General features: G+C 41.7%; 1 protein-coding gene across 2 annotated transcripts in view; it reads right to left on the bottom strand.

Moving 5' to 3' along the window:
* The window catches only part of erfl3 (Ets2 repressor factor like 3), a 75400-nt gene that overhangs the window by 12780 nt on the left and 48175 nt on the right, over nt 1–14445 (bottom strand). For both annotated transcript variants that reach the window (XM_061819727.1, XM_061819728.1), the window contains one exon: nt 3162–3396. In XM_061819727.1, the coding sequence (XP_061675711.1) occupies nt 3162–3396 (235 nt within the window). The remainder of the gene's footprint in view (nt 1–3161; nt 3397–14445) is intronic.

Here is a 14445-nt window from a genome sequence, read left to right as displayed (position 1 = left end):
GCAGTATGGGCATGTGTTCTCTTAGCGGAAAGTCATGATGCAACAATCATCCAACCATCCTTCCATCTATCCATTTTCTATAGTGTATGTCCCCTTTAGGGTTGCAAATGAGCCTGAGCCCAACTCAGCTGACTTTGACTTGACAAGCAGGGTAGACCTTCGTCTGGTTGCCAGTGAATCACAGGGATATGGACAGTCTTACATAAACCTAACATGCATGTTTTGATAATGTGGGAGCAACCCAGGGTAAAATAAACACAATTATGGGGACAACATGACAACTCTAGAACAGGGCAGCAGGAGAAATTCAAACACAAACCCCAGAACTGTGAGGCAAAGGTGGTACAAACATTTGAGCATTGTGCCGCCACATGCAGCAATCAAGCCAGATCATGAACAAAAAAAAAGGGAGGGGGAGGGTGGGAGTTGAAAGGAATTTCACCATGTGTTCAGCAGGCATGCAGGGAATAATAACAGAGGCGCGAGTAATATTGGGGATGATGAAAAGGAACACTTCAAAACACTTTTCATGTTAGGGTCCATGTGTGTGATTGCTAATTGCCACAAGCTGCCTTGGCCTCCGAGAGCGTACGGCCCTGTTAACAAGCACACGTTTGCGAAGCAATTTTTATGAGTTCATGAATCTTTAGTGCCAGTAATCCTGCTGCCACATTACTATTGATGTGCATCTCCACAGCGTGTCCCTGAGAACAGATCTGGTGTCACGTCAAGTGGCCAAGTGGCGTTTGGTCACTTGCCCTTGTCACTTTTAAGGTGATTTTGCTCCATAGATCCGCATAGGACGAAGCAAGAATGGATGAGGACACAAAAAGACAGACGTTAAGACTCATCTCAACTATAGTTAACCACTTACCGCCACTTAAGCTTCAAATCTGTCAGAGCTATAGAAGACGGACATGCTATAAATAATCGGCATGACCGTAAGTGTCCCAGGTCACATGCTTTGTCTGTCTAATGGAGTAATTCTAAATGCAGACGCTTGACTTTGCATGGATCTTAATCTCGAAGGTAAATGAGTGTGCATTAAAAAAGGCATCTATTTTAAAACAAAGTAAATCCTTTAATACCTATGCCTGGTAGAATGCATGTAGGTATCTTTAAAGGGTTTGTAGTCTAAGTTTGGATATGAACATCAAGTTGACGCCAGGTGATTGAGATGTGATTTCCAAGAATGGTGTCAATGGACAAAACCACAGTCATAGAGATCTTGCCAATAATCACTCACCATTACTATATCCCCCAAATGGTAATTATGGTATGATAAGGCTACTACGTGTCCTTTCATCAGGATTAAAAAGGTAAGAATGTCCCCAATCAATAAAATTCAAGTATCCAAAAATACTCTATTAAGCACACCCACTAATGAGAAAGTGACCCCTAATGTCACTTTTTTTTACTTGAAACTGAAAAAAACGTGTCACATTAAACTCATCGGTTGGCATGAGACACATTAACAAGCAGGAGTGGAGGAGAACTGGGGTCCCCTGTTTACTTCTTGGGTGTGATGAACAGAGGAGAGTAAGGGGAGCCTAAGGGTCGCTGCAGTAAAGTGGAAACTGTGGCGTCTAATTCAGAACAAAGGCATAGGGGGCTACAGGGCAACCGCGTCCGTTTATTTTAACATTTTTTGATATGTATGATCAAAACATTACAACGAATCTGCTTCATAGGTAATGGTTGAGTTGGTATTCATACGGTATCGACTAGGCATTTCTTTGAACATCGGCTAAACTGGTACTGGTATATAGTTCCTCATCTCACCAATGAAAAAGTGTGAAAAATAAATAGTCATTTGATATTATCTCCACACTACTGGAAAACATCCAGGCATCACGTATGAAAGACTGAGCTGAAAACCATTATTCAAAATGTGGGTTTTAGGCTACGTCATAACAAAACTCAGCCAGATCACTGTTGTGGCACGCTAACAGTTTTGGCTTAGTGTTTACTGTTGGAAATTAAAAGTAAAACCAAAAGGCATTGAGGTCTAACTGGGTAAACAGTGGAGTTTTTTTTAAACTTGGCACGAAGGAACCTCAACTGGTACAGGTCAACAGTGTGTGTGAGGGCATGTGGCCAGGGTTGGGTCATTGCTATTTGGATTTAAACAGACATGACGAATGGAATGTCTGGCTGAAAGAATGCCAAAGTGTAAAAGACTGTGTGTGTGTGAGGTCTCAATGAAATGCATCCAGTCAACTTAGTCTAGCGAGATGGAAAATTCTCCCAAGATTGTTATGGAATTTTCTTCCAGTTTGACAATATCGTACACACACATTTGCAAAGCTGTTGTTCTTTCAACCTTTTGACAGTGCCGTTTAGTATATCCGGCTTTGCAGAGTTATTTCGTAGTATTAGTCGGCTTGCTATAATTGTCAGCCATGTAAGCAAAGTGCTTCCACATCTCACTGTGTCTCTTTTGCCCTTCCGAACAAATGCTCTGGAAGTGATGCCTTTAAGAAGGTGCCCCATGCAACAGAGGCACGCTGCTGGCGTACAGACTGTTGCCTGAAGCCAATTCTGGCACTCTTAAAAAATAGTGGATGAAGAAAAACTCAAACATACATTGCATTCGGCAAGATCTCTGTCCCTTGGGATAATTTTGTCGTTTTTGTTAGTTTTAAAAATACAGGGAGGAAAAAAAAAAATTGGATACAGATCAGCTGAAAATCACATGATCAGTACTGAGTTCTAACCACATGACCAGATCAGGACAACACTGAAAAAAATATGATTCTGATTTAAATTAGAACTGCAACCACACTGGGGCACACTGAAGTTGGGAGTGTATATGCTCGGCTCACGCAATGAGGGATAACCTAAAATCTTCATAAATTAGGATCACCCATTTATGTGGTTAAAATGTGATAGAAACAGTACTTATCTAATGGACAATTTCATATTTCAAAAGCTCATGAAAAATGCCAAAATAAATTTAAAATCTCCAGTTCAAAACAAAATGGCAGACTGGATGCCCAGTTGAAACTGACTTTGTGAACTGAATTGTTAGCAAATTCGTGGGGAACGTCTGTGACTGAATAGTTTGAAAATTGGGTGGGGGGAGGGGGGGGGATTCTGGTCGAATTATCAGAGAATCGCGACATAACTTGAAGACAAACAACAAATGTCAGCCATTTTACCTCAATGCCCTGCTCAGTTTATCGTAGTTCATTTGGGGTTTACACTTCCTGGCACCCCAGAGCCGGGCCACCTCATCCGGGTCCTTGATGACAAACTCGCCATAGTCACCCTGCCAGGCAATGACGTCATGGTACTCCTCTTTCCTCAGCAGCTCCAGGATGAAGTGCCACAGCTGGATCTGCCTTGACCCAGGACTCGACTCTGGCTTGTAGGCCCAGTCAGGAAAAGCAAAACCTGCCATAAATAAAAAGAGACGGCCTATAAATAACAAAAAAAAATGTGCTGATGTTGAACAACAAGTGGGGATGCATAGGGGTCAAGGAGAACAGATTTGTTCGAAGTTGGACCTGATAAGTGTCAAGAGTTTGTAGCTGTTTCAGGTGAGTGGAGTCTATAAGAGGAAAGAGGATTATGAATGTCTAGCCAAGTGAAGATCACACATAAAAGTGCAGCTTAGTCAAGCTCACAGTGGAGTGGCCTCATTCATATTTCACATCCACCACAAATGTCTGCTCACTAACCTTTCCCTCTGCTTCCCCACACTGTCTGCTTGCTTTTGAAAAATCTCTCGCTGCCGGTACAGTATGAGCATGAGCGGGGTTTGCATGTTCCAGGGGGTGGGTAACCGTGTGTCGTTAATTTATCAACAGGTGTGAGGTTAATAGACTAAGGTCTCATCACCTATTATTGGAAAACGTTACAATACTTTATTTCAAGCCCTATGATGTCGCCCAAACAAGGTACCTGGCAGTTAGGTTATCAGTTATCACAGCATGTGACTGAAATGGACCAATCAACAGAAATGATCTCACTGCAGCAACTTTTTTTGTATGTATGCGGGGCAAGGTACGTTGAGGTGCTCCATAAAGCAATGTGTGGTCATGTGATGCAATGTCGAACGTACCATAAAGTATAAAGAGCCCTTTACCAGTGACTTACTTGTGACTTGCGAAATAATGACTTGGCCCCATCTCTGCAGTCCAGTAAAGATTCTATATCGAGCCAACTGTGACATCAGTGACACGACTCAACATTGTGGAGTGTCCCTCTCTGGGCCACAGAGATTTTACATCACTTTTGCTGCAGTTGCTGAGTCTCAAAAGCCCCCACATCAAAGGGCAACGACGACATAGCCCACACTAATTTCATGGCAGCAACTCTTGAGTTTAAACTCATTTGTGAACTTTCTAGTTCCAGGAAGAGTGCTTCGAGGTGTATTTCTGGCTGAGCAGGGAGGTTTGAAAGGGAGTTTGAAAGCTTCCAGCAAAGATGTCTAGTTATATTATTTTTCTATTGGCCCAAAGTTCGGGATAGTGGGACACCATGATTATAATGCCTTCCTCCAGTTCCTTCTTGCTGTTTACAGACCAAGTCCATCAATATAGCACTCATAAATCTCTCCACTATCCCAGCTCCCACTGGAGCGTCACTTTTATACATGTAAACAGGAACAATTGTCATTGTCAGAAATCATTTGTTGATAGGCAGACGACAATTGTTACACCTTGGCAAAGGTCTGCAATCGTCCACATTTTCTGTGAAAGAGTGCAGTAATTTCTGTCTTTGCACTCATGAACTCATGAAACAGAGGATCATGGATGCATCTTGCCCATCTCATTTTTTAAATGCCACATAAAAACTAGGAAATATTATAAAGACAAAATGTTGGACCTACTGTAGGTTGTATTACAAAGTATTACTTTAATTCAATTACTATTTTCACTGACTCCAAAACTATTAACTTTATATGGTTTCAGGGTTAGAACTGACCCTATGAGGCCAACCATAACTCTTGTCTCTTGTCGCAATGAAATCCAGTTTGACACCCCAGATGTAAACTCCATAATGGAAGCGTGTCTTCACATTCTTGAGCAAAATCAAGTAACATTGAAAACTAAAGCAGAAGGGGAGGCAAAAGATTCCTTTGCCTCCAGTCCTTGTCTAAGGAAGACCAATTTTGGTCTTTGTACAAACCACATCCCCATGTTAACATGAAGCCACCGCCTCACCACAGTGGCCCCTCACAGGAAACACACTGAAACTACTATGCTCAAAGTTGTGTTAGTGGCCATTGCGGGACACTTGGCCTCCTCCACCTTTTTCCTGCCACTGCACTCATTCTTTCCTATGACCAGAGGAAAAACAAACCAGTCGTCTCTCATCTCAATACACCTGCTGCTTGGATGAAACAAGACATAGCCGCACGCACACACATTGTGAGACTGGGCGTGGACACACTGTCCATACTGCACAGCTGTTTGCCAATTTGAGGGACACATGAAATGAGGTTTGAAAATGTGAGACAAACGGGTCCAAATCATCAGATTATGGATGTCAATGGATTTACTGGACTGAGGCGAGATAGATCACTCTGATAATCTGCACCGCGCTAACCTGCCTAGAACCATTTGGTGGGTTGCGTAACATAATCATGTTGGGGGCACATCTGCCAGGCTGTTATGAATCTGCACACTCATTTTTCTTTTTGGGCTCTTATGTAATGCTAACAGAAGCGTGCACTTTCAAGATCTCCTTTGCTTATGTTATTGACAACAGGCTGCACAGGGGGCGTGATTGTGAAGCATGGACCGTGACTCATTCGCTGTTACCACCTACTCAGATTCTATGGCACGATTCGGACCATCCGAATAATACTCAAGCAACGTGCAAGATGCCTACATGTTTTCCATCTTAAAAATGCCAGACGGGATTTTAATAGTGCAGGAGAATGCGCGGCTTGTGGGAGGCCAACAAGGCAGTCAACGGCCGAGCTTCTAGGTCGCATTGCATTAACACATGAACAATGGGGGGGAGACAAAGAGGGTCCCTGGTTTACGGTGATCTTGGTATATTATGAGTGGAGGTTATGAATTGGGCAAAAAGAAATAATTTGCAGAAGAAATACATGGTCAAACGATACAAGTAGGCCATGTTACTCAATGCCGTGCTTAATGGGTCGCATTTGATTGTCTTCGGTTTGTTGCCCAAAAGTGTTTATGATGCAAATATTTACCATAAATATGAATATACTACTGCGTTAGTGTATGTTAATGAGACACTATAGCGTTCAGACTACAGTAATGTAACCAAGTTACGTAGCTGACGTAGGGTTGAAACTGGTGCAAGCAAAGGATCCCTGTACATTCATTACATTTTGTAATTTCTACTTCCTGCTTTTGTTTGTATTCCTATTGGCATGGTAAGACTCTTGAGAAGAAGCTGATAAGGGGTCTTCCAGTTACACAGGTTAGGGGATACGTTTCAACATTAAAAATGCTCCACAAAGACGCAAGACTTTGTGGTCATGCAGCACAAAAAGGCACGGCCCATTACAGCCATATTTACGAAACTGCATTATAAATCAGTAGGTTCTAAAGTCAGCATACAATCTGTGGTAAATGGTGGAATTTAGAACATTTTAAAGATTTTAAATTAGGGTATCTCAATCTTCTTGAAAAAGATGTCTACAGGTCATAATGCACCCCTCAATACACATCATTTCAACTGGGTTCAAAAGATTAACTCTTCTGTGCCTTTTTTCTTTCTTTTTTGCTGAAACTTAGTGGTAAGAGAAGAACAATACATACCAGAGAAGAATGTGTTTCAGTATCTTGAGAGCCGGCAGTAGTCAGTAACATCTATTGTTTTTTGTTCCCATTCCTGTTGCTTTATAGGATTGGAGTCAGTATTGGAAAACATTTATGATTTTAATCGCCTGGTAACATGCATTTTAGTTGCAATGTTTGTGCTATAGGAGCAGTTAGTGAAGGTGAGGAATGCCACATTAGCCCTTTGCTAGCGTCCCACTGACTGTCATTCTTTAAAGGTAGTTTCTAAATGTGTTTGGATGTTCCACCATGAACCACAATACTATCACCATTTATTTCTGTTGCTATGTTCCTTTCTTTCAAGATGGCTACACGTTCTCTCACCTCATTTTGCCAGACACTCCAGTCAAGCGCTCCTATATCATATTTCAATCAGGCTGAGAGGGATTAACAACCAATGGTCATAAACGCTGACTTGGAGGGTTATGCTGTCCAGGTAAAAAAAGGTTTTATAATTGAACTATTCCATTCGATCACAAAAAGTGAACATTTTGTTATAGAGTGTCTAAAGTAGATGCATCCTTGTCAAAATGTATGGCAGAGGTCGAATCGGACAAATTCCATTTTTGTGCTTACAGCCAAAGAACTTATAAGTAACTTGTGAGGGTTAGTGGATCTGAAAATGGATGAATGGATGAAAAAAGAACTCACAATTACATAATGACTGAATTCCGTTCTTATGGAAGTGAAATCAGGTCAATTTATATGCAAATTGGAACATATCTATCATTAACCTACGCTAACAGCAATAAAGTCATAATAAATATTTTTATGAAAACGCATTTAGAGTAAGGTGACTTTGGCAAGAGGAGGGGTACACCCCGGACTGATCGCCAACCCATCACATGGCACATGTTCACAATCGATCACATTCACATTTATACTTCCTGACAATTTAGTTTTTAATGAATTTTTGGAATGTGGGTGGAAACCAGAGTAGCATACGGAGAAATACAAATTCCACGCAAAAAGCCTACAACAGAGGCTAACAGCTATCCACTGTGTTTCAAAACATTCAAATGATAACCAGTAAGTACCCGATTAATAGTCACATTTGGAAAAAGCCCATTTCTGGAGTATATCCCATTCCATGTTGGGGTGCACAATATGGCCAAAAAGCAATGATCTCAATAGTTTTTTCTATATTGCAATAAATTACATATATCTCATTGTTATGATTTATCTGGTAAATCACTGTATAAATTTATTTTGAATTTCTCTGACTGATAAAATTCCACAAATGATGCAAGCAGATACTACAGTTGGATTTTGAACATGAAAATGAAATATTCTCAGTTATGAGATGCTACACACTGCATCCGTCCAAGTTTTTTCTTGGTGTGCAGAGTGCTGTGCTTCCTGTAAGAAGTACACCACCAGAGTGAAAGAAGACGTTCCATGAGAATTTGTCCTTCATGGTCGCGAAATTTTCATTTATTAAATCTCACCAGCAACATCACGCAATATTTTGAGTGTATTCTATACATTGCTCAGCCCTAATTCCATGCATATTTTTTATTTTACACTTATGAGGAACTCAAGAACTGTGCAACGGAACTCTAAATAGTGTCATTTGTATAGCTATAAATCCTGCTTTGAATTAAGGGAAGGGCAATTATCAAAATCATGATAAATCTCTCGTCGAGCTCTGTGGTAAGATGTATGTGTTTTTCCTCGATCTTAACACACCGGGAATATGTGTAACAACAGCCAATCATCCGTTTCCTGGTCCACATCCAGTTGTCAGTTGTGGGGGCATAGCGAAACGATGCTTCGTTAGCTGGCACCGCCCCTGTACCGAGATCGAAACTCCCAGTCCAACTCAGCCACTCTCACAGGGAGCAAGCCGTGTCGGCCAATCTTCGCCCCTGCTCCAGTCCGGCAATGGAGGCAGCCAGCCGGTTTGCCAGTACCCAATGTGAATTGTGTGGCGGAGTCTCCAAAGTGAGGTGGATCAAATGCTATTAAATAGTCAATGTACAAAGTAAATTAGTGCCCTCAAAAACAGGGAACACCGTGTTTATTCCTTTGAAGAAGTACCACCCGAGTGATTATGTGGAAAACATAAAATTACAAGTGTAGTCAGAACAGCCTGTCACTCACTGCTGACAGCATGGGGAGGATGAGCAGTTTCCACTGCTTGTGGTGAGGCCATCAGACTAAAGCAACCAATCAATGAATCAATCGCATAACCATTATTCAGATAGCTCGTAAAATGCCAAAATAAGTTTCTGTATTAATAAATATGTAGCTTATTTGTAAATAACTTTAATGGACCAGGCTATGTGGCATCATAACTGGAGAACGATAATGTTTACAATCTCGTGTCTTCATTATCCCCGAGGGGGCAATTTCTTTATTTTATATGTTGTATCGCTAAAAATACCTGGGGCTTCAAATTAGTGCACTGCGCGCACATTTGTTGCACTGTAGAGTGAAAATCGTCCTCATATTTTTCTTTATTTTATTTACCTTATTTGGTGACTAGGCCAAGTGAGTAGGCATTAATAAAATGTTGAACTACTCCTCTAGCTTCTTTGGGTTTCAGTAAAGATGTAAAAATTGCTACTGTGGTACTTTGACATACGAGTTTAATTTGTTCCCCAACCGAGCTTGTACTTCATTTTGCTCATATGACAAAGCAAATTTCTCCACTGAAACTAATGTAAATGCCATCAATCAATTCCAGCCCCAAAAATGCCACCCCATTTTTTATTTTTAATGAATTTATAAATAACAAATATTGTAAAATAACCACAATAAATGATAATGTAAAGAAAGGAATTGTTTTTATATAGTCTACCTTGGCGATGAGATGACTTTTGGTCACAGAAGGTACTGGCGGAGGTGGAGGGTGGAGAAGGCAGATGGAGGATGTTTGTGGGGGGGGGTGGTTTCTCGGTCACTTTCACTTACTCTCAACACATTACCGCTGAACTGAATCGCAACAACTTTGTTTTTCTTTCACTTTTGCTTAACTTAATTTGTATCATTTCAGCTACACGCTATGAAGTCTATTGTACAGTCCACCTTATCACTAAACTTAATTGCTACTGTACAATTTTTTGCAGGTTTGTTTAATTATCTTTAGGTATTTTCCCTTCCACCTTGCAATGTTGGCCTTTTTCGGAACGCTTTTTTCTGTGTCAACAGATGGCTGTTTCAAAAATACCAGTGCATGGAGAGTTTGTTTCTGCCTGGGTTTATAACTGTTTAAGGCACGTGTCATTGCCCAGCGTCAATGTACGACCGGTTGGAATTTCTTCACCCCAAAGTCTGAACCCCAGCCCCCCACCAACCATTGCCAGCACTTCCTTTATCTCAATGATAGAGATAATCTCCTCCTCTGTCTCCTCGTCAGAACCATTCTCACTCCGCACCCCCATGTGTTGCTGTGTCTGTAGCTCCTTTGATTTCTCCATCATCAGCTCCTCAGACTGCTCCAAAAAGAATTCGTTGTCACCTTCCTCCACCTGTGTGACTCATGGACTTTCCCCGTGACAAAATCTCCTCCTTCAAATCCTTCCAAGTCCCTTTCAGACACTGCCTCAGGCCACAGCTTCTTCCACGCAGAGGTTCAAAGTCCGTGTTGACACACCCTGCCAGGCTATATCAATAACCCTCAAGCATGTCATGATGTTGTAGTGGTCCTTCCAGAGCTCACAAAGGGAGAAGTTAGTGTTTTCAGTCACCTCAAAGCAGCGTCAAAACAGGTGTTATGTATGTCCACCTCAGCATCCTCTTCCAGAACAACGCCATTTCATCACAGTTGAAAACTTGCTGGGGGAGGTATTCTTTGGGTTTAATGAGTTCTGCAAAAGTTGTCACATATTCTTCAGCTGCCTTCACATAACAACTAGCAGTCTCACCGTGGCTGAAGACGCAGTGTATCTTGGTTGTTTTCTAAAATTTTCAAACCAGCCCCGGCTAGCTTTAAAAGGTTCCTACGATGTCTCGTCCATTAATGTGCCCTGGGTCAGCTGCGCCAAATCCGAGTAGATGGCACAGGCCTTCTCACAAATGATAGCTTCCGTTACAGTTTCTCCTGGGAGCGGGTTATCCCCAGCCATGTCAGTAGCACATTCTCGTTCATCGACGGAGGCCCATACCTTAGAAATGATTTTCACCCCTTTGGAATGTGTTATCAACTTGATGGATTCCTTCCTCTTGAGAATTGTACATACCGCTGATGTAGAACGGTCATACCTCTTTACCAAGTCACTCACTCGTCCACCTAGTTCATGTTTTTCTATTATTTCTCAACTTTATTCCATCAACATCATCCTCTTCTTATTACCGCTTTTCTTAGCACTTGCTTTCTTGAGCCACATGGTTGAAAATGGAAATTCACTTAAATAAATGCCAAATAAGAACAAAACGTGAGCACAGCTGGGCAGAGATGCCACAGAGCCGAGGTGCACACGTGGAAGGACTGAGTGAAGCAAGAAAAGCTAAGCGGAAGCTGTGTATCTAAGCATCTTACCAATTGCTGCGCCATCTACCCGCAGCTCATACGTCAAATCTTGGCTTGCAAGACAAAGCAAAAAAATCTTCTGAGATACGGCTCGTATCTCGGAAAACTCGTAAGTAAATTTACGTATATGTCAAGGTACCACTGCATTCGAAAAGCTTCTTTTATTTCATCCATCCATTTTCATAGCTGCATATCCTCACAAGGATCGCGGGGAGAGCTGGAGCCTATCCCAGTCAACGGGCAGGAGGAAGGGTACACCCTGAACTGGTTGCCAGCCAATCGTAAGGCACATCGAGACAAACAGCTGCACTCACAATCACACGTCGGGGCAATTTAGAGTGTCCAATTAATGTCCCATGTTTTGGGGATGTGGGCGGAAACCGGAGTGCCCAGAGAAAGCCCACGCAGGCACGGGGAGAACATCCAAACTCCACACAGGTGGGCCCGGAATTGAAGGTGGGACCTCAGAACTGTGAGGCCAACACTTTCCAGCTAATCCATCGTGCCGGCCTTTTTTTTGATCATTTTTTAAAACTGTGATGTAATTTTGACTGGATGATATGTAAAAATTAATCGGGATACAAAAATATTTTTTTCCACATCAGTCAGCCCTCCTAATAGGATACTTTGTTGCCAATTTGACAAATCAGCCTAATTTTTGCAGATGTTCCGCTTGGACTGATGATTTTGATTTGAAGCCAAGTGTCTTCTGACCTCTTGATTTCTTATTATGCCTCTTCTTCCTCCCCCATGCCCTACAGTGTGGAAGAGGGGCTCATACTTAAAAAAAAAAAAAAAAAAAAAAAAAAAAGAGCCACCCACACGCCAGAACAGGAGGACTGGGGGTAAGAATCGGAAAGGATAGTGGTCATGGGGGGATGGACCAACCTGACCTGGATGACAACAGACTAGCAGACGAGCTATGATCTCATTGCTCTTTTAATCCCCCCCATTCCCTCTTCCTTCAGAATCCTCCATCGACCCCCCCCCAGTACTCTCTCACTCCGGACATTGTCCCACTCGTTTCCCCTGTCCCTCGCCCACTACTTTTTGTTTCTCCATTCTATACTAATAGGAACGCTCGCTGCATCTCGTCTTTGCTTTCACTAGTCGTCCCCCAACCCCTTGCTGCTCCCAACTCTTTTTGCCTCACTTTCTATCACCTACCTCTCATAACTCTATTGCACTCTCTCGATGTCCCGAGGCAGAGATTAGACCCACCCCTTTCGTCAGGACTCCACACAAGCTTCTAAAATATTGATGCTAATTGTGTGTGTATGCCGTAATGGCTATCTGGTATCTCCCCAGTGAGACAGATGCAAAGGGAAAGGACCTTGAGAGAGGTAGAGGAGAGGTCAAAGAGAAGATGGTGGGGATTATGTCACAATCTCTCACCTCATCTTCCGCTGTTCAACCATATGCACAGATTTTTAAAGATGTGCTTAAAATGATCTAGTGACTAGAAGGAACAAAATGTGCTACTCCAAATACGATCTTTCTCCAGGGTGATCGCTCAGTGGTCCATTCCAAAGTCAAAGAGATCACTTTACGCTCAATGGCTCATATTACAGGTGCACATTTGGGTCTGCCTGTTGGCTATTGTTGCCATTTTCTTTTAACACAATCTGTTGTCCATAATACAAAACCATTCTCCTCACCTTTACTGTACAAGCAAAGTTGAAGAAACATTCTTAACTGTTGTGCAAGTGTAAAAAGAACAACAGATTGAAAGGTATTTAACCTTATTGATAAAGTGTGAAGGCCAAGTCGTGCTGTTGTGGTTAAGTGTAAAAAGAAGCTTAACCAATAGAACAAAATACTCAAGATACAGAGTAGGTTGATATTGGAGTTTTGCTAAACATTGGGAAAATTTAGTTCCTGAAGACAGCTACACTTAAGAACATGGCATCTAATAGACCAGGCTACCAGGTCTCAAAAACCTACGCAAAGGAATTTGCCTTTGGTTTGAAACAGACATTCGACAGTAAAGTGTCCTTTAAAAAGAAAATACTCCAACACATTTTTTAAAATGGTACTTAACTTGAATATTAATAAAAGAAATTCATTTTTTGTGTAGGGTGGGTTGGATCCTGGCGCAGCATGGTTGCAAAGATTGACTTGACATAAAACACAAAACTCTTTTAACTCAGGTTCAAAAGTTCAGCGTTTGATCAAACACTGGAATGAACGGGGAAACTTCAGAAAATTCAGCCCCAAACATGGGTTTCACTTCCATTTGTCCATCATTCATCCATATTGCTAACATATTTCAGGTCAAAGGTGAGCTTGAGCCAATCATATGATTCCTAACTAACTTGAACCAAGTGTGCCGGACATTTAGGCTTCGTTAAATTGCAAAAACATTTAGTTTATGTGGATGTGCGTTGGCAGAGAAGCGTGCCAAAGTAAAATATGAAAATCTAATCCACAAGATCAGGTCTTGAAGATTTTGTCCCACAACAGCAGCATATTTTTACCCAAAGATTTTACTCAAACAACAGCAGCAACACCATTGGACTTACATTTCTTCTGTAGATTGTAGTTTATTTTTGCATAACTTTGAAAGAAGTTGGTCTTGAGACATGGCTAAGTGCTTATGAGTAGTAACATTGAAACAAAAATAAAATACTTTTCGAGACTTGTAGAGCCACATTTGTAGATGCCATCAGCCATTTCATTGCAGCGAAAAATCCTCACTAGGTGCTACTTGCTGTTTTATAAGCACTTTGTATAGCCTTGTGACAGAATGGTGCTGTATACATAAAGTCTCCTAGCAAGATGCTCAATGAAGAAGGAAAAAAAGACTCCCCGCTACACCGATCCAGAAGTGAAGTACCAAGTGTATGTGGGCCAAAGTGCTGTCGGGAAGGAGGAGAGAGAGATGCTGGCAGACACTCCAAGTGAGAAAGGACGTGAGAATCTCAGCAGCACATCAACATAAAGGCTGTGACAAAATAACAGCAGAGTTGCCACAATGGCTGGTTAACTATTGCAAATGAAGAAGAGTGAGGTCACTGTGGGTTCAGAGAGTTGGTAAAAAGCATTAAAATGCACAAGCCAGACAGTAATAGCCTATAGCGTTAATTTTCATTCAAACACAAGTCAACACATTCTCAGATTAGCAGAAAAAAGAAAAAAACCCTGAGGCTTCCAGCTCGACCAGGGAGGAAACAGGAGAGGAAAGAGATGATGGCACAATAC

The sequence above is a fragment of the Syngnathoides biaculeatus genome, chromosome 5 (assembly GCF_019802595.1).
Source record: "Syngnathoides biaculeatus isolate LvHL_M chromosome 5, ASM1980259v1, whole genome shotgun sequence".
Lineage (NCBI taxonomy): Eukaryota > Metazoa > Chordata > Actinopteri > Syngnathiformes > Syngnathidae > Syngnathoides > Syngnathoides biaculeatus.
This window is presented reverse-complemented; position numbering and strand designations above follow the sequence as displayed.